At 44.3% G+C, this 27085-nt stretch overlaps 5 protein-coding genes across 5 annotated transcripts; 2 read left to right on the top strand and 3 right to left on the bottom strand.

Moving 5' to 3' along the window:
• Positions 1-3086: 3086 nt before the first annotated feature.
• On the top strand, positions 3087-3799 carry K444DRAFT_437825 (uncharacterized protein). Its single transcript, XM_024872815.1, has one exon. It carries the CDS (start codon positions 3233-3235, stop codon positions 3590-3592), a length of 360 nt encoding a protein of 119 aa, XP_024735062.1. The 5' UTR covers positions 3087-3232; the 3' UTR covers positions 3593-3799.
• Positions 3800-5551: 1752 nt separating this feature from the next.
• On the top strand, positions 5552-6217 carry K444DRAFT_492907 (uncharacterized protein; the record flags this gene model as incomplete). The annotated part of the gene is made up of 1 exon (XM_024873228.1): positions 5552-6217. A coding segment is annotated over one exon (666 nt), but the record flags the coding sequence as incomplete, so codon positions are not given.
• A 1752-nt stretch (positions 6218-7969) lies between these two features.
• K444DRAFT_644100 (glycosyltransferase family 41 protein) lies at positions 7970-13030 on the bottom strand (the record flags this gene model as incomplete). Its single annotated transcript, XM_024884923.1, has 4 exons — positions 7970-8605; positions 8660-9266; positions 9318-11312; positions 11376-13030. The coding sequence occupies 4 exons, from the start codon at positions 13028-13030 to the stop codon at positions 7970-7972; spliced, it is 4893 nt and encodes a 1630-aa protein (XP_024735060.1).
• An 835-nt stretch (positions 13031-13865) lies between these two features.
• K444DRAFT_614415 (60S ribosomal protein L12) lies at positions 13866-14984 on the bottom strand. Its single transcript, XM_024880528.1, has 5 exons — positions 14925-14984; positions 14837-14870; positions 14629-14749; positions 14243-14567; positions 13866-14192 (listed from the first exon to the last, which is right to left on the bottom strand). Exons 1-5 carry the CDS (start codon positions 14926-14928, stop codon positions 14179-14181), a joined length of 498 nt encoding a protein of 165 aa, XP_024735059.1. The 5' UTR covers positions 14929-14984; the 3' UTR covers positions 13866-14178.
• Positions 14985-15456: 472 nt separating this feature from the next.
• K444DRAFT_614413 (Sec23/Sec24 trunk domain-containing protein) lies at positions 15457-18653 on the bottom strand. The gene is made up of 8 exons (XM_024880527.1): positions 18376-18653; positions 18261-18326; positions 18079-18209; positions 17734-18028; positions 17198-17680; positions 16038-17135; positions 15792-15991; positions 15457-15745 (listed from the first exon to the last, which is right to left on the bottom strand). Exons 1-8 carry the CDS (start codon positions 18400-18402, stop codon positions 15721-15723), a joined length of 2325 nt encoding a protein of 774 aa, XP_024735058.1. The 5' UTR covers positions 18403-18653; the 3' UTR covers positions 15457-15720.
• Positions 18654-27085: the final 8432 nt, after the last annotated feature.

Below are 27085 nucleotides of genomic sequence, written 5' to 3'. Positions count from 1 at the left end.
AAGCTTCCACCCGCCAATTCCAAATACCGCCTTAGTCGTGACTCGAGATGCTGGCCAGCTGAACAGTCAGTGACTACTAGAGCAGCAGAGAAACTCGCGGGATCAGAGGAGCAGAGCAGCTGTGAGGTACCAAGGAGGGCATTGCCGTTTGCAGGACAATGTCGCGTCTTTATTCTCAGAGGATTCTTTAAAAGATGCGTCAAGTACCTACTCTTCGGAAAAGAGGATGAAAAGATCACCGCGAGTCAAGGGCCTATTGTTGAAATTCCCCTTGATTGGCTCATTCTGCGAACTATTCGTCGCCATCTGCAGCCGCCCATGTTGCTTCAACACATCAACGTTTCTGAACCCCAGTGCTGGGTCCACTGGACCATTCATTATTCCCACAAAACCAGGACCAGCCCCTGCATTTGCGTCCTTTGGACCTTCATAAAAGGGCACATTGAGCAGCTACAGCTTTGCTTGCTTTTGGGCAGGCCTGATCAAACCCGCGTTTCCGCGCAGGCTTCAACGGCTTTAGATTGACTTGTGATGTATCGCTGTCTGTTGGGTCGCTGATCGGTTCCCGTGCATCTTGATTAGCGTTATGCGCCAACGCCAAATTACTTTTTTGGATATGCGGAGAACGTTCATACATGGGTGCGGCGAACGAGAGGAAGAAGACAAGATACAGTGCATCGTCGAATTTCGCCAGATCGCAGATCTCCCCACCGCCGCACTTCCAAATTTGCAATTAAATACGTCGTTCGTTCAATGGCAGGTCCCGGGAAGGCTCAAAAGCCAATACAGCGAGGACCATTGCAGGAAAGCGTACTGTTGACAGCGCTTCAATTCTGCGCGAAACTGTGAGCCTCGCTCTCCAACACTCCAGTCCAGCACATGGACATGCTGTTATGGGGGCTTGTGAGCCTGAGCCTGAGCCTGAGCCTGAGCCTGAGCCTGAGCCTGAGCTTGAGCCTGAGCCATGAACATCTCGCTTTACCCTTGTCCGATCTGGAAGATCACCTGCGGGAGCAATCATGGATTGCTTCAAGGATGTGGAGTGGAGCATAGGTGAGTCGGGCCACCGCAGGGCCAGGGTCGGGTTCAGGGATAGCAAGGCGGTCATTCGCGGAGACAACGACTTCATCTCAAATAGCCGTCGCAGTCTCCAGAGACTTGCGATATCCCCGCGTACACTAATGACATATCAACAACAGCAGCATTGTACAGTACTGCAAAGTTCGGATTCCCCGTCTGTCATGCCCTTCACGCTGCGCTCATTTCCTCGGCCCCTTGGCCAACAGAAACAGAAACGGTGCAGGCAGGCCAGGTTACGACAAGTTGACAACACTAGAAAGCCTTGGACTGAACGGTGACTGCTCATCAGTCCCAACAGATTGAATGAACGACAAGGGCCTGTGAACAAGGATTTTCACCTCGCCGACCTGAAATCCGGTGAGATGGGTCAACGACGAGACACGACATGACCTCTGTACAACATCAAGCATTATTGGACCAGCCCCTACCCTGCAGCGAAGCATGCCAACTATGAGCAACTATAGTACTACTCCACCAAACGTCCCCTGATGCGTTTTATTATTGATCGAAAAAGTCCGTGACATGTCCAGACTGCTGTACATCTTGACCCTCGATTCGAAAGCTTATGCATGTCAAGATCCGAGGAGCTGGGAGTGCTCGAAAGTCAAGGCAGGCCCTAAGAATATCTACTGGGTGAGATTAACGTAGGGCAATGTTTAAATGCTAATTTGCTCTCGACGTTGGCCTCAACTCGCAATTCTCATATGCAACGGTATGTAATGGGGAAAGTATGATGAGCACCAGGAGCTGGTGGTCGCACAGAACATGGAAGCTTCCGCATCCAACGCAGTGGTTCGGGGCGAGAATAGTAAGGATATGAAGATGATGTTACCGAGTCCGCTCCTACTCAGTAACTTCTGCCGCTATTAATCACCAAGATTGACAACTGATGATTAGAATTGGAAAATGAATGCGATCAAGCTCTGCGAATCTAGCAGAGCTTTGTTAGTGCTCCAACGCGTGATCTCAATGATAAACCTTAAAATGTAGATTTTCGAGATCTTAGGCTGGGCGCTGAACGGAAGATTTTCCAGCACATGATGGCGTGGTACTCTATCTTGTCTGCTCGTCGTGGACTCGTGGGGTTATTGACAAGTGCAGATCCTCTTGATAGCAGGCAGCAAGTACTTCGATTTATTTGCTGATTACCGCGCCGATCCGTAGCATAGAACGGACATCCGAGCACGGAGAAGGCCATCCATTATCTTGCCAGGCCAAGTGCCCAAGAATATCGTTTCAATCTTATGGGATGCTGAAGAAGATCGTGGCACATGTCCCCGAAAGCAATAACTGCGAGACGCATGGCATGAGCAACAATAGACCCCAACCTGGACTTGCGGGGCAGAAATTGAAGACTGGAGGGGAAAGAAGTCATCTCCAATGCAAAGATCCGGCTTGCACCGAACCGGCAAGCCCCTTGGGCGCTTCCAGGCGAAGAACGGGGAGCCATGTCCGGAGAACAACGACGGTTCTCTCCGCTCCCAAGAATCCGGGCGATCGCAACGTTGGTGGTCCAAGCTGGAGATTGGATCTCTGGGGCGCCGCACAGGGGGAGAGGCCAAAAGGAACAGCAGACCAACGATGCTCCCCCGTGTTGGGGAAAGTCGTCATTTCTCGTGCTTGAAATTCGGATTAGACTTTGCTTCGTACCTGGCTCTGGCCCGAAACTTTGTTGCGTTGTTGCGTTGTTGCGTTGTTGCGTTTTTGCGTAATTGTGATGTCGACGTTGAGTTTAGAGGCAGAGGCAGGCACCGGCGTGGCCTGAGGCGACTGGACGACTCGATGACTCCCGAGCAGAGAGTCTTTTCGGGGCGAAGAGTGAACTTCTTCTGTTCGCATCTCTACTTACAAGAACAGTAGCAACAGTCCTGTGCATCATATCTCGCTGCACACCACTTCAGCACACACGACACGACACGACACCAGCACTCAGCTGCTCCAAGGAGTTTCCCGGCAGGCTGGTCGATCGCACTGCAAAAGCAAAGGCGGTGGAGGGCGGATGCAGACACAGAAGCAGACGCAGAGGAGGACAGGTCGGCGAAGCTCCTGTGGCGGCTGGGGTTGAGAGCTAGCGGGAGCCACGACGGTAGCAACGATGGACGATCACACCCATCACATCACATCACATCACCGCATCCGTGATCCATGATCCATGATCCTGGCCCTACTGTACTGTACTGTACAATACGGAGTAGTAGTTCCATTGCTGGCCCCAGGCCACAGGCCCCCAGTTCATCGGGATACCTCGTCGTCCAGTACCAGCTTGGGCCAGTCAGGGGGCCTTGCTTCTCTTCTCCGGGCTCCTGGTTGCCGCAACTTAAGCTTCCCCTCCACAAGAGAGGGCCACTGGCCCAGAGTGCACGGCCAAAATAATCTTCAGATCAGCCTCCCCGTTTCGACGTGTGCGCTACACGCTTCGCCTGTCTGGGCCAGGCCGTCTGCCAAACCGCCAGCCGTGCGCGCCGAATCGAGACCAGCAACAGGGGAGAGACTGAAGGAGGAAACGGCGTGACCACTGATCAGCCAGAGGCACTGAAGCCCTCGAGCCAGGGCCAGTGTAAAGCAAGGCAAGGCAAGGCAAGGCAAGGCAAGGCAAGGCAAGGCAGGGCAGGGCAGGGCAGGGCAGGGCAGGGCAGGCAGGCACAGGAGATCTCGACCCGGCTCTCCTCAACTGCTTCCGACCCAGCAGTGAGTCCAGAGGCAGCACAACGCAACACAGCACAGCACAGCACAGCACAGCAAAGCACAGTCCCTAACGTGGGCCTGGAGGCGGGAGACGAGACGAGACGAGACGAGAGCGCGGTACTCGTTGCATGGGCACCCGACAGTCAGGACCGTATTCTTGGTGCCCGTTGCCCATTGTCGACATCATTGTGACACTGGGGTGGAATTGAGACCAGCAAGCTTGTTGGCAGTAGCTCCAATAATGGCTGAGAGTCGACGACCCCAGGACGGCCTGCGGAGCATATTATTCAACAGACCAGCTTTAATTGCGGGAAGCAAAAATAGGTCCACCAATTCGTCAATCCGTCTCCGCCATCGATATCCGCCATGCCGTAGCCGGGGGCGCGAATCGCTCGATACGGCGAGCTGTTTGGACCCTGGCGCCCAAACTCCATCTTCTGATAACGTCTCACCAGTCACCACGGCGGGAGGTCGTCGGAAGGGGGAAGTGTTTGGAGCGCCTACGCCGGATGGGGCAAAGACCGGGTGGTCCCAGCTGAAAGGTCGAGGAAAGCCACCCCGTCGAGCCAGGGATTTGTGCCATTGACACCGTGCCCGGTGTACGGAGACTCACTCCCAATGTCTCAAGCATTCACACACCCACGACCCTCTCAGTGGTCACCGCAGAATTTCCCCACTAAACGACCCATCCCATGGGCCATGGCTGCTGGTGATACTCACCACTCACTCCTCCTCCCCAGCCGCTCCAGCCCAGTACGTCCGTACTCGACTGAGATGGGCGAGCCTTGAGCCCCTCCCTCCCCCCCCCGAGAATCGAATCGAGTCGAGATTATCTCCAAACATCAACGCCGCTCCCAATATTGCCTGGGATACTACTAAACCCAGTCGCCCATCATTCCCTCCCCGGACGAGCCCCCGGCACTCTGGTACAAGCCTGATCGTTGCCTCTTTTATGTTAAGCCCCCACCACAACACCTTTTGTAACTGGCCGTCCTCATAATTGACCCTCACCCGTCCAACGAGTGCTCAATCTCTTTCCTTCACATACACCTACGAAGCACTCGCCTCGCTCGTAGCTCAGTCCTTCTCATTGACAACATCCACGATCAGTTTTACACCAGCCTCACTACATCAAGCCCCCTCCGTCCGGTCAAGTCCAACCAACTTCTCCCATTGACGGGCAACCGCTCTCTCTCGATTCTTGATCGTCCACACCACCATCACCACCCGGAGCACTGATCCCATTCCCGGTGCTTCCACATAGCTCTCGGGAGAGAGACTCCTGGCAAAGCTGTCGACTGCCAATATACACCGGGATCCACCTGGCCTGGTATTTCTATATCGCTGGATTTTCCCTGTCAAACAAAAGCCCACCCGCATCTGCCACCTCTGTCAATCTCAAAGCAGGCACTGCTGCACTACTACAACACCAAAACTCCTAGCAATATCCTCAGCTGTCACCACCTCATCCACTACTTCATTTGGGCCCTGATTTCGTCAACACGTCCTTCGCTCCCTTCACCTGGCATCTAACCCTTTGCCCATATCTCCCCCCTCCGCGGAGGATTCCCAATTTCATCATCCTTGAATTCCAATACTCCTGATACCTGGATCGTTTTCTGATCTCTTCCTATCGAGAATCCTACGAGACGTCCTCCTCTCCACTTCCACGGCCCATAGCATTTCGGGTTTTGTTGGCAAACCGCTCTGTTCAGATCCTGGTCATTCAGAAACGTTTTCGGCAGCCTTCCAAAGAGATACGACCTTTTCATAATCCTCTGCCATGGCATCCCATCGGCGAGGGCCTTGGTCCCAGGCAGAAGATGCCTACTTGTGTCAGCTGGTGCACACCCAGGGAGCATTGAATTGGGTCCGGATAGCCCAACTCATCGGCTCTCGGTCCCCCAAACAGTGCCGAGAACGGTATCACCAAAACCTCAAGCCATCACTGAATCACGAGCCGATCAGTCCCGATGAGGGTCTGCAAATTGAGCGCATGGTAGGAGAAATGGGGAAGCGATGGGCTGAGATTGCTCGTCGACTCCATGGTCGAAGCGACAATGCCGTCAAGAATTGGTGGAACGGCAGCATGAACCGTCGTCGACGTCTCGTCCTACGACGAAGGCCTTCCTCTCAACATACCACCACCTTTGATGAGCGTGCTCAACCTCTATCATTCGCGAGACCCCTTGGTCGTCCCCTCGACCTCACACCTTCGGGCTTCCCTTGTCGACATGGTCCGGACGGACCCCTTCCTTCTCCAGCGGTCTCGGAAGGCTCACGAGCAGAGTCAGTCGATGGAGCACCTTCGCTGGTGTCAGATAATGGCTCCGCCTTCTCGATATCCCCTCGCCTAGCTTCCTCGCCTGGGGTTGAGCTACCTCCCCTGAATCCTTTTAGTCGCGATAACCGAAGACCAAGCTTGCCAACACTCTCCTTCAGACCGAATTCTTTCTTCTCGGACGTCGACATGTACAGCTCTGCCTCGCGCTTCTCCAGCGATACAAATCTCAACGGCTTGACAGCATCTTCGCCACAGATGCATCGTTCCGAGAAACAGCACTTGATGGCATCACCACGAGATTATCATTTCAACTCTCGGTCGCAACTACCGACAGCCCCATCGACTCCAGTTCAGCTTCCGCCGTTGCAATTAAGTACTCGATTGGAGCGACGAGACCACTCGGCGGAACGCGATTCGAGAATGCATCTCTCTTCTTTACTGGGGTGAACCAACCGCCACTTTAGGAACCCTGGGGTTAAAAAAGGAGGTTTGGTGTTGACTTGTTCGTCTGGGTCTCCTCATTTGCACTACTTGGGACACACGAAGGCTTTCTTGGTGTGGAAGCGGTGACCGCGTGCAGGAAATTAATGAGCAACGTCTCTCCTTTTGTCGTAACGAAATCGGGATTCCAATCCTTAATAGTGCTTGTACATTTGTTATATAGATACCCATTTAAACCCGCCATAACATAACATGACTGTATATACCTTTGACTTTAATGACCAATTGGGAAATGCAAGGTTATCTCCTGCCTTTTTGGGGCATATCCTAGCCTCACCAAAAACTACTTGTCCTCGTGTTCTGCTCATGTTGACCTTGTCTTTGTCGGAACAGTCGTCAACCCTGCAATACCTTCTCATAAGATTATGTCGGTCCAGAGGCACGGCTCGACCAAGGGAACTCGTAATAGAACACGATTGTCTAGTAGGTTAGTCTCACGGTCAATGGCTGTACGGTGCAGAGGAGTGGAATGATATGCTGCACTGGCAAGCCTGCGGCTTAAACTTCACGTATATACTATGGAGTGAACGCGAACTCGACTCGACAACGGAGCGACTGGTGCACCCGCCATTGAATATCCCATACTTTCCTTTTGGAACCGCTGACGACGAAGCTAACCTGAGAGCAAAACCCTTGCCTCTCACAAGTCCGGCAGGCAGCCGTACTTCGCCGGCATAGCATCAGGCTCTGACCTGATCTTATCTCTAAGGGTGCATTTCTAATGCCTATCTTGGTGCATAAAACAAATTTGGTATTTGGAAAGACTTCATTCAACCCGTATGACCACTGAAACTGTGTCTTGCAGCAAACTCAAATCAACGAGATGACTTGTCCCGGAGGAAATCGAACCCAGCCAGCCGACCATTAGGGGTCATTACGGGCGAGGTTTGCTAGTGGACGGAGCAATCTCAGTCGGAGTCCTCCTAATTTCAACGGCACTCTGAAATTATGTTGATATGTGTTTCCATCATCTCTGGATAAAAATGCTCGTTAGCAATAGGACGCTCACGAGAGAACAACGGTGAGGCGTTTCCTAACCCTTGTTTGACCGAAACGAGCTCCGTGTGGGCCATAACTGCCTTTTCTCCTCAAAGCCCCGACGGCTTACCTGACTTTTCGTAGCCATTGCATTTGGCGGCCCGATATAAGGTTCTTTGGTTCACGCCCTCTTTTCCCGAAAACTAAGATTCGCTGCCATCTTGTGCTGCAGGGGATATGCGAAGAAAACGATCGGACGATCTTGATCAACTGATGGGTATCTAGCTCATTTGGATGAGGAGTCGCTCGACATATCTGCAAATCCAAAACTCCCCCATCTTATACGCTTAATGTTCCCTGTGACTCCATCGCTCCAGCACCAAATGACGCACCGTGATCCAAACCAACCCCTCTAGTTCTATAAGTGCAAGATCCAAGTATTTATAGATAAATATCTCCCCCTTCATTTGCTACCCACCTTCGCCAGGCCTCGCCGTAAGCAGCCTCTAAATCAGAAACCCATCTCTTCGTATCGAACAATGCACAAGTCCAGCGGCTGTTGAACAAGATCTTACGGAGTTCGCCAAGTCTCCCAACGCCTTCCCCGCGACCAGAAGGATTGGTCTTGTAGGAAAATTCATTAGCAAGTCTGATTGCAAATTCTTCATACTCATCATCGTCTTTTGCAATAAGCTCAGCGGCCGCCTGACGGCCCTCTTCACTCTTAGGTAGAGCCCCCTTCAGAATCGACGCTGCCATGCGAGAGCACATCTTATACTTGTAGCGAGGGAGCGTCAGGAGGGGCGTGCTGGACCACAAAACATCCGCTGCTGTTGTGTGGGCATTGCATTCGGGCGTGTCCAGAAAAAGGTCGCAAACTCGAGCGCGGGAAATGTGCTGGTGCTTTGGAGCCACGTCCGTGAACCAGATGCGTGATGCAACGCTCTCCCCTGCCCATTCTTGGGCGGTACGCTTCAGGTTACTCTCCCCTAAGTCCGGGAAACGAAGCAGCCATAGAATTGCTTTCGGGACTTTGTCCAAAATTCTCAACCAAGTTCGAAAGGTGGTTGGTTCAATCTGAAGCGGTGAGTTGCAGTCTATCTCGCCGGCATGCAGGAGAATGGTACATACCTTGTATAACTGATTGAAGTTTCCAAGTATTATCGCGTCATCAGAGAGGCTCGGAAATAGTTCCTTTCTCATTTTCCATCTCCTGGACTGCTCATCGTCCCATGATAGTTGGTTTTCACGAGGTTCTGACTGGGCATGGTCACAGCAGAAGAAGGTATCCCGGCAAAATATTACGTTCTCCGAGTAAATCCAATCTTCTTCTTCGTGAGATTGCTGATCCAGTAGTTGGTCCTCAAGATCAAGATTCCGACGCCATGGTCGCAAAGTGTCCGGGGGGATCGCAGTCTCATCTGCCAAGATGTAATCGCACCACTCAGCTCCAAGTGTCCCCGCAAATCCCATGAAAGACATCTGAATGGGAGCTGGACGAGCTGCGAAGATTTCGTTTCTTGCGCCTCGGGTATATCCATTAAGATTAACAAGGATGTGGATGCCATCTTCGACGATCTGCTGCACTAAACGGTCCGCCGACCACGAACTGGCGTCGCGAAATACTGGCGCTTCGCGCTCGATCTGCTGCCTGTGGACCGAATTGTCACTAGCTGTGGTAGCATAGCAAAATGCTTTCGCTCGAGATGGGTCATGGAGACCAAAAACAGATTGCATCCTTGGGAATCAGTCAATAATGGCTTTGATGAGACATGAAGAGGCAACTCACAGATGAGCCAAGGGGTGATTGTTAAAATCAGACGAGACGTATCCAATATTCAAATGTGGCGCAGGAGGCGGCGGCGGCGAGAAAACTGTCCCTTGCATCCAGGGAGCCCGCAACGTGGAGCAAGATATCCTAAGGGCATTTCGTTGCGAGATCATGCGTATATCCTTGGCCGACAGAGGACAAGTAAATGTGTGGAAGGGAAGGACCGTTGGCGCAGACGGGACAGTGAGGCTGCTCGGAAGCAGTGGTCGTGGATATAGTGATGAGGGGAGGTCACGCCTTTTGACATGCTTGTCATGATACCATCGATGCATTGCTCGTTTGACGGCGCGCTCTATTATCCGTACGATGCGGGCACCTTCCCAGCGCTGACCGGCCCATCCAGCAAGCGTTACTTGTATATTAGTCCTTTTCTCTGGAGACCACAAGCCCCCAGAGTCCGCGACTTCCAATTGGTGAAGAAAGTTATGGAGAACCGGGCTTTGCAGCGTTCCACGACCCCAGGTTGCGCCGTCTTTAAGTTGTTTTGCGACTATGTCGACAACCCGCTTCATCCAACCACCACCAATGCCATTTGATCTGGCATCCGTGATCATTCCTGTTTCGTCCACATGCCATCTGTCCTGCTTACTCCCGTCAAGTATGACTCCACCTCGTCCAGCCCAGTCGCACACAGAATTAAGGGCATTCGCGAGACCGCACACCGCCTCTGCGAAGTCTGGGCTTGATGCTACTGCGCGTCTATAATATTCGATGGCATCACTTGTACGCCCCTGGTCCTTGACCGCATTGGCAAGGTTCGCAAGAGCAATATCAAATGAGCTATCGCAGGACACGGCCTTTTCATACATCGTGATAGCGGCAGCAAGCTGTCCAATGTCTTTCAGAAGGCTGCCAAGGTTCGTGTAGATGTGGGCGTGTCTTGAGTCCAAATTGAGGCCGTAGTTGTAATATGCAAGAGCCAAAGCTACTCCGCTCCCTGGGACGACGCCAGGAATAGCAGGCTGTGCAGAGCTTTCACTGTGCACGTGGTGGCGATGTCCAGGAGCTTGCTGAATGCCTGCCAGCAATATACCCACATTGTTAGCGGTCGACGGGCTTGGCTGCAAGGACAATGATAGGTAGTAGAGTGCTAGAATATCGCCAACACCTGTAGGCATCCTCGAGATTCTCTGTCTAGAGCTACTGTTCGACATAGCATCTTGGAATATTTTCGCAAGAGAGAGGAGCGAATTGCTTGTTGTTGAGATGGCTGCTCTCTTGGCAATGCCCTCGGGAACGTGGCGGAGGCCTGGAAGGTCGCCGTTTTTGGCAAAAACGAGGTTGGCAGTCTGCAAGGCCTTGTCCGGAGGAAGAAGAAGTGGAGTTGATCTCGTGCTCTGAGAACGAAAATCTGAGCGCAAGGGATTAATGCCATCAAGAGATAGCACATCGATTATTCTGCGAATGAGATCCTTGATTCCATGGAAGCTCCTGCCAGTGCTGATCAAGACAGCGTCTTCGAAGGCCTTCGATGCGCCATCAACATCTGCAAGAGCGTATAGCATGTTCCCTTTTGCATGGACAAGAGCGAGAATACGTCCATTTTCCGAGGCGGGCACGGAGAAGCCACTCGATCCAAAGCCAGCTTGGGCGGAATAATCCTCACTCTCCCGACTTCGAGGTGATCTGAATATTCTGTCGCCATCAGCTTCGTAGTCGAGGGCAACCGTCTCTGAAGATGCACATGATTCACGATCGGCATTGCTTGACGTCTCGCTGAAGTAGTCCTGGGAGTCATCAGACCTTGGCAACCGGAGAGAGCGTTCAACAAATTCGATAATATTGACGGCTTCGTTCCCTCGGTGATCGCCGCAGAGGAGTCCAATAAGATGCTCAACAGCCTCGAAGTAGCTTGGACGAAGCTTCACGGACTGTAGCCAATGATGTTCAGCCTCCTCTCGCCTGTTCAAGCACAATAATGTCGCTGCTAGATTCGAAATTGCCTCGACATGCCTACAATCCATATCAGAACAACCCTTGGCAAGAACGTGGATGGGAGGGGTTGGTGTAACTCACTTCGGATCCAATGCAACGATCTTGGAGTACCAATCAAGCGCTTTCTGGTACTCCTCGAGGCCATACGCAAGACATCCCCCAAGCAGCATCCCATCAATCCAACACCATCCACTTTGATCGCAAAGGCTTGTAAGCATGTCTAAAGCTTCCTTCGCTTTGTTAAGGGGAGAGCTAGCATGAGTTTGAGCGGCTTGAAACTGTGAAACATAGTGTGGAATTTCCTGATTGGAAGACCTCCCGTGGTGCCGTGGTTCCAGCTGACCGTGTGCGCCTTGCCAGCCGGCGAGGTTATCACTCCCTGTAGTACGGTCAGAAATCACTGTCGAGCTTCCAACACGGCTCCTTGGATTTGTCCCACCACTTTCATCCGCATCAAAGCCGCCCCATTGTGGAGATCCTATGTAAGATGCGGGCTGACGAGGTGGTTTAGGATATATACCGTTCTTTGAATAAGTTCGAAATCCATGAGATTGCCTCGACTGTCTATTTTCTTTCTTTGATTGGTGGAGAAACGCAAGAAGATCAACATATATGCTGTGAGCCCACGAAAGGGTCTTCTCCTTGAACCGCGGATTACCAGACCTGATGGTCGATTGAGCAGTAGGTGTACGAGACGCGTCAAAAAATGACGCATAGATGGTTGTATTTGGGAAGTTAGAATGCGAATGAGACAAGTTCAGATATCGGTCTTCCAAATAGCGCGGCACAGTATCTGAAGAAGATAGAGGAGCATGTCCAGGGCGCGGAGGAACCTGGCCATTGAAGGGCGATTGACGAAGGGGGGGCAATTGTTCCACAGAAGTCTTGACATGTGTTTCCAGCCCTCGAGGGAAATCATATGTATTGCTTGAGTGGTGATGGCCCTGTTCTCGAATTGCCGCTGGCCGATAGGGAACGAATTTTCCATCAGGCCAGTATGGGCCGTAAAACCCCCCCCCGTTCGATGCGGTTGGGCCGGGTGACGGTAGATATGCCGGCTGTAGGACAGTCGGGATCTGATTGTCATTATTGGGATAGTATGTAGCGGCTGGGTGTGTTCGAATATGATCCCAAACATTCTGAGAAGGATCGGATATGGGCGGAAGCTGTGGCCAGTTAACAGGATCACCATTCATCCGCATCCCTCCGTCAGGGGCATTGTATCCGCCCATTTGAGTTACTTGTTGCAGTTGATGCCAGCTTGTGCCTCCAGATCTTCGTTGGTTCCGGGGATCATCCTCTGCTGAAGTGGAGTATCTGCCATTCTGGCCCGTAGCTGTTACTGACATAGGAAGCACAACATGTTTCAGTGCCGGCGCCTTACTGGACCACTGCACTGGCGTCCCATCGTAACCAGCAGCGAGCGTCCCATTTGGTGTTTTCCTTCGAAGCATGTGCTCCGAGGGGTCGTCATACTGCCCACCAAGGCCTTGACCAGCCGCACTGCCTCTCACAAGACTGTGACGCAGAGCGCCATAATTCTCAACTGGGTATGCGCGCTGAGGCGGTGCCAACGGGGTTGAATTTGTGAGGTTTCTCGAGCCTCGAAATGGAAGAGGCGCAAGCCGATCCGCTCGTCGTGGGGTTGGAAGAGGTTCGAAGGGAGGGGTTGCAAATCCTGGGCTGCCGAACTGCTGCGATAGATGTCGAGGATGGTGAGCAATTTGGGGAATCATGTTCATTCGATTTGCAGCTATATCGGAATAGCAAAGGGGTTCTGCGGCCAAGTTGGTACCTTCAGAGGGCGTAATGAAGATTCATCAGAACCAATCAGTGCCAATGCCTGCACGAAGGAGGGCAGCGTTGATTCTGTTGATCATCTCGAGCCCCTAATCCGGCAGCCCAAATTGGGCGTCTCGAGATCTCTTCTGCCTCTCCCTCAGACACAGCAAACCAGTATAAGGCTTCGCGGGGATCGAGAGAGTCGAGGTGAGGTCGAGCGCGGGGCGGGAAGGAACGACTAAAATCGGATCCCGAGCAGGGGAGCAGGAACCGCACCAAGGTCGGGATGAAGGACCTGGCGGTCGTTGAGATGGCTGGTAGATGGTAGATAAAGGGTAGAATCTCGAGATATGGGAAGAATGATGGAGAAGGCGACACAGTTGGCTTGTCGACTCGAGGTGGTACTAAGCAGGGCGGCTTTGCTTTGCAGGGGGCGCTGCGCCGAATCGCCTATCAGTTCTGCCTTGACTCAACAGCCCGTTCAAACAAGAATCGTGTCTTCATATGATAGACCGTGAGATTTTCCCCGATTGTGCCAGGCTTTATTTTAATGGGAAAGAGTACAAATTTCTAAGGGCCTACTTCAGCGACCTGTAGACTGGGCTTGTAGATTTTTCTCTGCCGCCTGTGGGATTACTGCAAGTTTGTCTTACAGTATTGGAATCCCGAAGCGCTGACGCTGATGGAGCAATAAAAGCCCCTGCTTCCAGGGTACCATATTCTTGACCCCATGTATTCATTCAGAGAATGCAGTACCAAGTTATTCTGTCGAGATTGCACGAAGTTAGGGGCATCAATTAGAAAGCAGATATGATATGGTCCAGAAAATCAAGGAACAGCAAACGAATTCCAGGAGGGTATCATAGTGCGTACACGGCTAATTCTCCTTGCTTCGAAACTAAGTACCATAGATTGAACCAGTCCTCGAGGGGAAAGGGGGTGAGGACCAGAGTGTTTGGTAAGATGGCTGGAATTTGAATTCGATGCATTGGACTTCACGGACGTAATACTTTTGTTTCTTGGTGAATCATTGCCATTGCTTGCACAACAAATTGTGAAGTATGGAGCCCAATACATGCAAAAGAAAGAAGACCATGGTCATTCATTCGTCCGGAACTGGATTCAAGTCAGCTAATGGTTTAATATCGGGTCACAGCAAAACTTACTCTCAATCTCCCCACTCTCAATATCATCGCTGATGTCCTTTGGACTTCTTCCATCGACCTGGCAGCCAACGCTGAAAGCGGTACCGAGAATCTCCTTAACACCACCCTTGAGCTCCTTTGAAAGTGATTTGAATCGCATGGTCCGGGCGATTTCGATAACCTCATCTAAGGTGATTGACTTGCTATGCTTGATGTTCTTTTCCTTCTTGCGGTCTCGCGGAGGTTCCTTCAGAGCTTTGATGACCAGGGAGGAAGCCGAAGGGACAACGGAAACGGCAGCTTGTCGATTTTGGATGGTGAGCTTTACTGTGACACGAAGGCCTTTCTGTGAAAAACAACGTTATTGGCATGCCAGCCTGGAACTGATGTACGGAATGTGTGCCTACCCAGTCGCCCGTCGCCTTCGCAATGTCTTCTCCAACCTTTTTCGGGGAAAGGCCAAGGGGACCAATCTTTGGAGCAAGGGCGGATGAAGCACCGACTTCACCACCAGTTGCTCGCAGGTGGCTAGAGACCAGCTTTTAGCAAACGCTGCTCCCATGGAATCTCGCAGGATCTATTGGCGAAGAGGGGTAGGGGAATGTATCGACGTACATCACCTTGATCTCGTTGGGGTCAAGCTTTGGAGCTGTGCAGGACGTTGTTAGCAAGGATTCAAATGCTGGCAAGCAGTATAACTTACGCATGATTGCAATTGACAGAGGTTCTCGCGACGTGGTTGACTCAAAAAATGTAAAAGAACAAATTCGAAAAAAATGTAAAGTGCGGGTTTGGGCTGTTAGGCGAAAGCGCTAAAATGTGCAAGGTAAGGTAAGGCTGAAAGATAGCCTTGCTCGCCGTAGGCAGAAAAGGCAGCATTGATTTTCAATGTCCCAACCCAAAGTTGGACATTAAGCTAGACGTTGTAGAAATTCTGTAGTCTAGAATTTCCAACATTTGCCAAGGGGTGGGTTTTATATACTATATAACTCGAGGGACATTTATAGGTGGAATGATTCAACTTGAGTCGAGAGATCAGGGTCGTTCTTGGCCGCTGCAGGCAAGGCTACCTATTGGTCTCACTGTCCCGCCAAGCTAAATCACCATACATATTCTTTCGGGGGAGGGGAAGAGAAGAGGATGGTGATAGGGGTAGCCATGGGATATATGGGGAGGCAGTACAATTTGGTTTTGCCTGCGACCAACAAATCTCATGGCTACGGCAAGAGTTGTGGGTAGACAGCATGTGAGTGATTCATAGCACCTCAATCTAGCTGCGCAAATCATAATTCAGGGGCGCTATCTCTCGCGATATTTCTCTCTCTCACTCTGAATTGGCTTCCCTACGCTGGGTCTCTCTAGTGTTTATTGTCTGCCAGGGTGCTAATCTACACTGATGCGCACGACGCAGACGGCTCCTGTTCAAAGATCTTGAGTCCAAATTCCACTTGAGTGCTGCAAGTGATAATGTCCTACGCCCCGTTGTATTCTCTCCAAATTTAATTCGTTCCGCTCACGGCCAACCTAACACGTGTTAATTGGGAAAGTGTGCATGATCATCGATACATACTTCATCAAATGATCCATGAATGTCTGCAATGAGACATCGTCGGTGAAGATGGTCTGCGCTGTTTGTGCCCCCACACCACCCCAAGCACCGGTGGTGTGTGTTGTCGATGGATTCAGCTTGGAGAGTAAGAAACGTGCCTGCGATCCACCAGCATCGCAAACGATAAACCGAGGGAGCGGGAAACGATCCGTTATGAGATCCTGGACAACGTCAGTGCGTTCTTGAATATGGAAATTGCTAAGATACCCTGGCATCCTCCTTTGGTTGCTCTAGTAGTGAAGCGAAGTTCTCATAACCTTCCTGCTCTTGGTACCCGGCTTTCCTCCATTCTGCTACAGTTTCGCCATGGAAGATCAGGATGTGGAAGAATGTGTCAAGGAGAAGTATGTGGGTAGGTTGAATAGATGTTGAGTCAAGAAGAACTGGCTGGCTCCCATCTTGGTCGAATGTGTATGAATCCAATGTCGGTTGGATCATTATGAGCGAGTTGCTGACATCTTCATGGTTGAGAACATGCCTGTAAAAGGCAGTTTCGTCGGGCGAGTTATTGAAAACCTGGAGGAACTGACTCCGCCTCAAGTGGAACATGAATTGGGGATAGAGGGTGAAGTTCTTTTCGAGCCGGAACGACGATGGGTCATCCTTACGATAGTCGGCAAATCGAGAACAGAGTCGAATGAGCATTCGATCCACCCATCGTAAAACATCTGGGCCATCGTCAACTTCAGCCTTGAAAACTGCTATCCTAGACATGAGAACAGCTGCGGCCTCTTGGTCGAATGACTGCGCGATTGCAGGATCACCTGCCGGGCCGCTCAGGTTTCGGGAGACTGTTGTGACTCGAAGGTGAAACTGTCCAGAGGAGTGTTGATAATAGGTTAAGAATTGCATCATGCCCTTTTGTGGAGTTTGCTGGTGTTGGGTCGGGCCTCCTTGACTGGCAATTTCGAAGTAGATTCCATAACTGGCACTCGGATCGATACCACACATCTTCCACGAACACGTGTTGCCGATACCGCATTCCGTCTCCCCTACAGATGTCGACTTCTTGTTCATGGATACTGCATGTCCAATCAACCCAGTGACCTTAAGTTCTTTGGTCGTCAGAACCTCCAGGGAAGCATTAAACCCCATGAGAAGGTTGTCATCCGCGTCCTTTTCAAAGATCCGAACGAATGATTGCTTGAACATAGATGCCGTGAAGCTATCTGTCAGCACCATATGGCCGCCAGTGGAGTTCGAGAGACCCTTCATTTCTAAAAGGCCCACTTGATCCAAGCAACCAGCGAAGATGTCGATAATGTGTCCATTATGCGCCGTCCTCTTAGCAAGATTGTCATAGAACTAACTGATCAGTGCATTCCTTGGGGCCTAGAGGCATTACATCCAGGTTGGGGAAGACATACCTTCAATGCTTTCTTGTAGTACTTGATATTGTCGCGATCAATGTCGTGATGCGATCTAATTGGTTCTCTGAGCTCTGGTCCAACCACTAAACCTGGTCCCTCGGTGGCTGGCCCGCCAGCAAAAAGCATGATTCGTCCACCAGCGTTCTGAAATGAGGATTCCAGAAGTCCAACAGCAACGCTCAAAGCAACTCCGGTACATCTAAGATTTCTCCTGTCACTGGCCACTGGCCAAGGGTCTTTTTGAAGCTGCTCCAGAGCCTTGGTCAGCTGGAATTCGCACTGCTGCACTGGCAACAAAAATCTGGCAGCCGGACCCATTGGGGGCATTGGTCGTCCAGGCTGTTGCTGCTGCATGCCAGGTCGCAAACCAGGGGAAGTCAACCCAAGCATTTCTTGAACCTGCTTTGCAGAATAGTCCTTGCTGCCTCGGAATACATATGACTTTGGACATTCGGTATAGCCAATTTCGTGGACTTGGGCCTTCGTGCATGTCAGCTCGCTATGTAACTAATCCTTGCATGTGGGAGCCGTACCATAGTACCAAAAGTTACAAGGCCCACCAAGGCATTTTCGGGTAAGAGGCTCAAGCTCAAGATCAACGACTCCTTCAGCGCGGACAAGCTGTCTTCTTCCTGGCAGGTATCTACAACATACAGGAATATCGGCGGACTTGGAGCTGGTCTGGATAACCTGTACTCAATCGTGGTATTTGAAGGGTGTAGCTCGGGAGGTATCGCATTGGCTGTAATGTCCTTGTAGTGCGGGGGGAGGGGGTTTCTTGACAAGCAAAAAGGGCAGATCCAAAGACGTGCGCGGACATCCACTTGGCTAGATACTGTCAGTATGGCCTCAAGTCCGAAAAATTCTCTGGGCAATACCAGAAAGGATTCAGGACAGATCTGCAAGGCTGTTTACAGATTACAGGCTCGAATTGCAGGAGAGGGGTGTCAGGCTTCTCCTTCAGAGGGGTGTACAATGCGCCGATCGGTACAACAAGCCGTGAAGCTTCCTGCAGTATTTAAGCAGTCTGGAGGCAATTCGACTTTGTGGGTGGGAATACCATTCGAGAGCTGGGAAAGACATTCCAACTCAGACGTACACCATCTCGGTCCTCGACCTCTGACCACTGCTTGATTGTCAGCCCCGTCCGTGTGCTGAGCATTTATGTTCCTTGCCTGCTCTTTGAGAGCTTCGATATCCATGGCGGCGCGAGAGAACAGTAACTATCGCCACCAGAATTCTCACAATGGGAGTTGCAGGGTGTAGTTGGAGCGTGCCGTTCGTTGTCGGAGGCCAGAAAATTGGCTTAGTTTGCAGATCTCGATGATAGCAGACGTGGAGCGGGACTTAATCGTGATCACGGACTACGGTAAGGAATTTGAGGAAGGTTGGATGGAGCTCGAGGGAGGGGGGTGAGGAAACAAGATATCACCTGTCCCAAGCTTGAGGCCACACTTTTTTGGAAGCTTCCCTTTACCTTTACCCTTACTTGGCCTTATTCATTCTTCGTGCCTTGATGCCTTGATGCCTTGATGCCTCATGCCTCATTTGGCGAAAGCCTATTGGTAGTTCTGTGATGGGCACACGTGACGGAGCATGGGCGGACGTCAGGTGTTGTGGATTTGGTTTCCTATTTTGTGTTACGGTTGTTACGATATACGGTACTAGTAGGGGTTAGACTAGCGAGGCATCTGGCATCTGAGCGTGGCATCTGTAGTCACCTGATGGTTACACGTGACCTCGAGCTTAAGCTAGCACGTGGGCCCGTGCGTAGCTCGCGATTATTTAGATCCGAGGCTCCTTCGAGATCCTCTTCTCTCTTTAGCTTTGAATCGTCGGAATAGAGATAGTCTAACTCTGCCTTCCAGGCCCCTAGATCTTGTGCCCGTGACATAATTCAAAGCTCACCTACTTCTTAATCCTGCGGAGGATTTAAATAATATCTACCCGATCAGTTTTGGACGAGTGCAGACGCAATGCGCCGTGGCTATTCCCGTACCAGTCAACCAACGTCAGAACGAAAGAAAGCCCTGGACCGGCCAGGCAAGCCGATAGGCCGGTAACCTCACTACTAAAGAAGATACAAGAAAGCAAGTCCCGGAATAACTAGGCAAGTCAGAAGGAGCTATGGCGCGAGACGCTACTAGTACGCTACTAGAAGGTAAACCAAAGTCTCTTATTAAGTCTCCTGAGAGGTCCGAGTATCCCGTTAATACTTATAATAGAAGAGATACTCTCTTTTAGAGAGCAGAGAAAGAAGAGAGATCTGTTCTATTAAAGGCAGAGTTTCAAGAGTTATTCCGGAATCCCGAAGCTTTATATAAAGAAGTTATTAAGCTGATTCTAAAAACGTATAATATTCTCGCCTATAGCGAGAATTATTATAATTAGCTAAGAGAAACTAAGCAAGCCCTATCCCTTCGTCCGGTAGAAACTGTCCACGCTAGCAAGGGGGGCCTGGCTCAGGGCGAAAACGTGTGCCTTTGCTTAGAAACCTATTAGTTATCTATTGCCTTTTCGCTCTGAGCCAGGCCCCCCTGCTAGTGTAAACAGTTTCTACCGGACGAAGAGATAAAAGAATAAAGCTATTATTAAAAAGCTTATTATATAATCTATTAAAATAACTAGTTTTCTTATTCTAGAAAATAGATATTTAATTAAATTCTCTAATTCTTTTATTTTTAAAAATATAACAAGAATAATATTACCTTTAATAATTAATTAGTTTAGATTAAGAATAAGCTTTATAGTAATTCTAATATTTACTAAATAAAGAATCTTAAGATTAGTTATATATTTAATTATATAAATAGCTATATTTTTATATTAATTTTTCTTTATCTAAATTAAAATTATTAATATATATATAAAATTATTAAAAAACTATATATTTATTTAAAAAAGCTATATAGTAATTAAAATAAGAAATATAATACTTTATAAATATTTAAGAAACTATTTATAAAAAAGAGCTAGATTTTCTAAAAGTTTTATATTTTATTTTCAAAATATATAATAAATAAAAATATTAATTTATAAGACTTTAAAAATAACCTAAATAATAAGCTTACCTAAAAGCTTTAAAAAATTATAGTTATATATTATAATAATTCTATTATTTATATTATAAAGTTTATATAATATTATATTATAGAATTTATATAATATTATATTATAAATAATTAGTAAATTTAAACTTATTATTAAAAAAACCCAGGTATTTAAAAAAGTTAATAAAAATATAAATAAGCTAAATTCAAGAAATATTTCTTATATAAAGCCTGTTTTTAAGATTCTAGTAATAAATAAATTTATTATTTTAAAGCCCGAATTCTTTAATTTCAAGTATTATATATTTAGAAATTATTTAAAGCTTAAAATAAAATATATAAAATAAGTTTTAGTAATTAAGTTAATAGTATTTATTATAAATAAATTATTTAAAAATAAAAAATAGAAAAATAAGAATTCCTAAAAAAAAGTCTTTTTTAAGAACTATATTATATTAATATAATAGAAGTTAATTTAAGCTAATTACTAGAAAATAAAGTATTTATATTTTTTTATATAATTAATAATAATAAATTAGATATTAAAAATTCTTTTTTTATTAATACTAAAATAAATAAATAAATTTTTATTAATTTCAAGTTTATAAAAATAATTAAATAATTTTTAGATATTAAGCTTATTTAATTAATATTATTTTATAATATAAATTTTTTAAATAATAAATAAATAATATTTATTATTTATTATATTAAGCTTATATTTTTAATTAATAAACGAAAAGTTCTAGTATTTATATTAGTTATAAAACTAGATAAATATAATATAATTTTAAAATAATAATAATTTATAAATATTAGTATTCTAATTAATTATAAAAATAGAAAATTAATTTAGCTAAATAATTAGTCTAAAAAAAGAATTAAAATAAACTTTTAATTATTATATATAAGAACTTAAAATCTAGAAAAAATAACTAGTATTAAAAAAATATAAATAAATAAAATTATTATAATTATAAATTATTAGTTTACTAGAAATATATAATATTATTATATAGTTATAAAATACTATTTATATAAATTAGTAAAATAGTTATTATTTAGAAATAAGAATTATAATATTATAGTATTAATATATAATTTCCAAATTTATTAAATCTAATAAAAACTAATTACTAGTTAAGTTACTTATATAATATAAGATTATATAATTATTATTTATTATTTATATTTTATTATCTCTAGTTACTTTTATATTATATAATTATATTATATAACTATTAATAACTATAGTTATACTAATATTAGAACCTTTTTAAAAAACGCAAAAAATGGTTTTTTTTTTAATTATATATAAATTCTCTAATTTAGTCTAATATTAGATTTCCTAAATACTTTTATATATTTATATTACTTTTAAGATTTTAGTTATATACTAAAGGCTATAGCCTTTTATATATGACTTCTTTTCTTATAATATTCTCTTATCTTATATATTTATATTTCCTAATCCGGTCTAATATTAAATATTTAAATACTAGATATTATAATGTATATAGGGTCGCACGTAACTTAAGGGCATATAACGAACCTCGGATATTGCGGGTATTAATTAGGGAGTTTGGCAGCCCTTTAATATTCTAACTAACTACTATTTATATTATATGTATTAGGCTTATAAATTACTAATTATATATATGCTATCGGGGCCTCCTATTTAGAGGGGGCTTCCCTGGACCTTATAGGAGGAATAAAGATTAGTTCTATACTGAATTTAATACTATGGTTTTATAATATACTAATTCATTCTATTATTTTATTGCCTACTAATAAATACCTTATAAGCTAATCTCTCTACCCTTAAAGGAGGTAGTTTAATAAGTAATCATATCTCGAAATCTGCGAAATGTATAACCCCTTACTAAAGCTATTCCTATAGAGGAAGTCGACCAGATTAACCCTAATATGGGTAATGGCAAAGGCTTGTCTAATACTTTTAACGGGGCCCCTTAGGAGCCTCCGAGAGCTAGTAATAATAACGGAAATAATTCCGGTAATAATTAAGATACCGAGATTAATGCCCGAGTCACTGCCGCCCAAGCTGCGGAATAGGGCTTATATACTGAAGTCGAAGTACTCTAACAAAAGCAAGAATTAGTAAATATAATTAACTAGTATATCTTATAGTTAGAGTAATATAAGGATACCCTCAGGGATACCTTGCGGTTTACTATATCTCGTAGAAACTCTATTTATAAGTCTACTTCCTTTTCCTCGGTAATTCCTATCAGGGAACTTCCTGAAATAGGGTTAGAACCTATCTCCTTTCCTAATATAATAAGCTTTGAAAGTAATCTCGATACTATTTATTAGGAGCTACTATATAATATCCTAAAGATATATTTGGATTGAGAGAAGCTTCTTAAGGTCCGGACGCCTGACTTATATTATGGAAAGTCCCTTAAGGAATAGAGGATATTTGTATTCTCCTGGAAGACGGTCTTTAGAACCTAGCCTTAGACTTATAATAGATACTCTTCTAGAGTTAACTCTATTATAAGTGCCCTTAGGGACGAACCTTATAATACTTGGAAGGCTATAATAAAGCAAAACCTACTATTATATAAGGTTTATTAGAAGCGATTTAAGGCCTACTTGGCTAATATACTCCAAGCACCTCAAACCCGTTAATAAGATACCTTTAAGGAACTCCGAGATCTTTATTAGAAGAATAGTAAGATAGTTACCGAGTTATATACTCGGATAATTAGTCTCGAAGTTAATTAGGACCTATACCCTAAGAGGAACCGGGTCCGGACTCTCAATACTGCTTTATCTAACTATAAGACTCGTTAGATACTTGTATCTATTCTCTCAGGAGATAAGGCGGTATTTATTTCCGAGTAGCTTGAGAAAGCTCAGAAAGCAGAATATATTACTTATCCCAAATTAAGAAAAGCAAAGGCGGGGGAGTCTAGCAAGGGCAATTCTGCCCCCAAGGACTCTGACTTAGCAAATTCTGATTTGCAAGGCTATTGAAAAAGGAAGGATAAGTTCCGAAAATCACGTAAGAAATCCTCAGGTAATACTTTGGCCTCTTTAAGGCCTTAATAGAGTACTAGTTCTACTTCAGGTATGGTTTATTAGACTTGTAGATAGAAAGAATACTTCTCAGGAAGTGTGAAGTATTCCAAGTATACCAAATAGGCTCGGTAGAACCCTGATAAGGCCAAAACCATAGAAGAGTCAAGGCATTTATAGAAGCAGGTCAATACTATTACTATAGAGAAGCGCTCTAGAAAAGACCCTCCTAAGGAATAGGGAAAAGGAAAGGCTAAATCTTAAATATTAATAATTTTGGCTATAATAAAAAAGATATATTATTTCGTATAACTATTTAAGCAAGATTAATATAGCCAGAAGTAGGTACCTTAGAAATATATAATAGACTCGGTAATACCGGATCAGACTATAACTTCCTTAATAATAATTAGGCTTAAAGCCGGGGCTTTATTGCCTTAGCTAAGTATAACTAAGAGTTTATAACCTTTTATAGAAACAGATTTAAGGTCTATTAAACCTATAATCTTAAGATATTTATTATAGATAATTATAGCAAGATATGTCCTTTCAAGCTCTGGTTCTATAAGTACAAGAATATTAGCTCTTATAGCCTTGTCTTTGGTATGGAATTTTATAAAATAACTCTTATATAATATATAGACTATATTAAGAAATAATAGATATATATACCTATATAGCCTAATAATATTAAGATCCTAATACTAAAAGAATTCGGTAAAAAGCTTAACTAGTATCCTGAGCTAGTACCTTAAGTCTTATTCTTGACTAAAAGCAAATATAACTGTCCTAGATAATAGGCTTTATATATTTGTAATAGTTACTAGGTCTCTACTTTATTATACGGTTCTGGTAATACTAAATAGGAGTTTTTAATATAGTAAATTAATACCCTCCGGAAAGGGGCCTTAGAAATACCTATCTATCTCCGGGATAATAAATATGAAGACTTTTCAGAGGTTTTTAATCCTAATAAAGCTTTAGAACTTTCTGATCTTGGTGGTATTAAATACTCTATTAATATAGATAGTATGGTCCCGTATAGGCCTTTATATAATCTATTAGAGACCTAACTAGAAATATTATATTTGTATTTATAGGATACGCTTTGTAAATATTAGATAAGGCCTAGTAAAAGCCTAGTAAGAGTGCCTATTCTTTTTATTCCTAAGAAGGATAGAGGACTATATCTTTATATTAATTATTATAGACTTAACCAAGTTATGATTAAGAATTGGTATTCGCTTCCTCTTATTAATAAGACCCTTAACTAGCTCCGAGGAGCCAAGATCTTTATAAAACTAGATCTCAAAAATATATATTATTAGGTAAGAATTCATAAAGAATATAAGTAAAAGACGGCTTTTAGAACCTGCTATAGCCATTTTGAATATCTTATAATATCTTTTGGGCTGGCTAATATACCAGCCATATTTCAAGCATATATTAATACTATACTTATAGGGCTCCTGAATTATTTTATAGTTATTTATTTGGATAATATTCTTATTTATTTCCGAAATAAGGATAAATACTATAATTATATTTGCTAGGTACTTACTAGGCTATATAAAAATAACCTATTTTATAAACTTAGTAAATACGAGTTTAATATTAAGGAAGTCGAATTTTTGGGCTTCCTTATTAGAATAGAAGGTATTTATATAGATCCTAAACAGGTCCGTAGTATTATTAAATGGCCAGAACCAGAATTATTTCATAATATCCAAGTATTTCTTGGATTTGCCAATTTCTATTATAGGTTTATTTACTATTACTTTCAGGTAACTATAGGCTTAATAGATTTCTTAAAAAAAATAGAAAAGAACCGGAAATCCGGTCCCTTTATATGGATAGATAAAGCGGCTAAAAGCTTTAAGACTTTGAAAAAAGCTTTTACTATAATACCTGTCCTAGTTTATTTTAATTTTTCCAAGAAGATTTATATCGAAACTAATATATCGAAATTCGCAATTACTAGTACTATTTCATAATAAGTTAATCCCAGTAATAGCCCAAAAAAACACTAGTATCCAGTAGCATTCTGGTTCCGGAAACTCTCCGGAGCCAAATATAACTATAGTACTCATAATAGAGAGCTACTTGCAATTATTAAAGCCTTTAAGTATTAGCGCCATTACCTTAAAGGGTCCAGGTTTATAATTGAGGTCATTATAGACTATAATAATCTCTAATACTTTATGGAAATAAAGTATCTAGAGAGCTATTAAGCATATTAGGTAATATACCTTATAATATATGATTTTGATATTATTTATTATAAAGGCGCCTTAAACCCAGTAAATAGACCTAGTAAAAGACCTAATTATAAAGAAGGTCCTATTAATATAACTTGGCTTCCGACCTTTCAGAATAAGTTAAAGGGAGCTTTCGCAGTTGTGATTTAGAGGTTCTTATAGATATCTAAAGAGTTTCCTCTTTGGAATAGGCATTATTTAATACTTGCCATATCCGTAGTAGCCAAGGAGAAATGTTTACTATAAGACGAGTAGATAGATTATCTTATAGATCCCTTAATTATAAAATTAGTTAAGAAGCAAGATATGGGGAGATGCCTTAAAGGCTCCGCTACTATAGCTAAGGTAATAAGAGTATCTATAACCGTATTACTTAATGGAACCAAAGACTTTTCGGTCCCCCGAGTTTTTAAATTAGATAGTTATAAATACCTAATTTCCTATATATAAATATATATGGCTACTAAAAAAGCTATAGTACTAGCTCCTTTATCTGAATCCTTTCTGGATATTATCCAGGTAGCTTAGAGAAACGATTCTTAATATTAGAATATCATAAAACAGAGGCTTAGTAAGAAAGATATTAAGGGAAAAGAAATCTAGAAAAATAATTCGGGCCTATTTAGGTACTATTCAAGAATTATTATACCTAATAATCCCGCTTTATATTAAGAAGTCATAAAGCTTTATTATAATAATCTAATAGCTAGATACTATAGAGTAAAGAAGACTCTCGAGCTTCTTAGAAGATCCTGGTATTAGGAGAATATAGAAGGAGATATTCGTAATTATTATTGAGAATATAATATTTGCTAGAGAGTTAAGGCAAAGAGGCATTTACTATATAGTCTACTTAGTAGTTTACTATAGCCTGAGAGACCCTGGGGTAAGATCTCTATGGATTTTATTATAGGTCTACTATTATATAAGAACCCGGTAGGAGGTCCTGATTTTAATATAATCCTTATAGTTATTAACTAGTACTCTAAAATAATAAGGTATATTATATACTATAAGACTATTAACTCTCCGGAGCTTGCCAAGATTATATAGAAATATATTTTCTTAATTTTTGGCTCCCCTAATAGAATTATTTCTAATTAAGAAACGGTATTTACTAGCTAGTTCTAGTTCGCTTTCTGCTTCTACTTAATATATAAATAGTATTTGAGTATAGCTTACTATTCTCAGATAAATAATTAGATAGAAAGGCAGAACTAGGCCCTAGAATACTACCTGAGATATTATTATAATACCTAAAAGAATAACTAGTTTGAGAAGTTATCTTTTGCAGAATTTATATATAATAACTCAAAATATTAGGTTTTATAGAATATATCTTTCTATATATATTACGAATACTATCCTTAACTTCTATAGAATCCTGAGGACAGGATTATAGGAAAGGTACTAGCTATATATAAGAGGCTAGAAACCCTTAAAGTAGAGCGGAGAAAGCTTGAGGATTTATAGTATTATATATAAAATAACCGGGAAACCTACTATAATAGGTACTAGTTAGCTAAATACTATTC

The sequence above is a fragment of the Hyaloscypha bicolor genome (genome assembly GCF_002865645.1).
Source record: "Hyaloscypha bicolor E unplaced genomic scaffold K444scaffold_98, whole genome shotgun sequence".
Taxonomy (NCBI): domain Eukaryota; kingdom Fungi; phylum Ascomycota; class Leotiomycetes; order Helotiales; family Hyaloscyphaceae; genus Hyaloscypha; species Hyaloscypha bicolor.
Note: the sequence above shows the minus strand (reverse complement) of the source record. Positions and strands in the feature narration are given on the sequence as shown.

Excerpts from the sequence above, each read along its gene's own strand:
- K444DRAFT_437825 (XM_024872815.1), top strand. The coding sequence starts at position 3,233 with ATGATCCTGGCCCTACTGTACTGTACTGTACAATACGGAGTAGTAGTT.
- K444DRAFT_614415 (XM_024880528.1), bottom strand. Across the intron at positions 14,750-14,836 it reads CCCAACGAGATCAAGGTGAT|CCACCTGCGAGCAACTGGTG; the intron begins GTACGTCGATAC and ends GCTGGTCTCTAG. Across the intron at positions 14,568-14,628 it reads CGAAGGCGACGGGCGACTGG|AAAGGCCTTCGTGTCACAGT; the intron begins GTAGGCACACAT and ends TGTTTTTCACAG.
- K444DRAFT_614413 (XM_024880527.1), bottom strand. The coding sequence starts at position 18,402 with ATGGATATCGAAGCTCTCAAAGAGCAG. Across the intron at positions 17,681-17,733 it reads TTGTAACTTTTGGTACTATG|GCCCAAGTCCACGAAATTGG; the intron begins GTACGGCTCCCA and ends ACATGCACGAAG. Across the intron at positions 17,136-17,197 it reads ACTACAAGAAAGCATTGAAG|TTCTATGACAATCTTGCTAA; the intron begins GTATGTCTTCCC and ends CTGATCAGTTAG.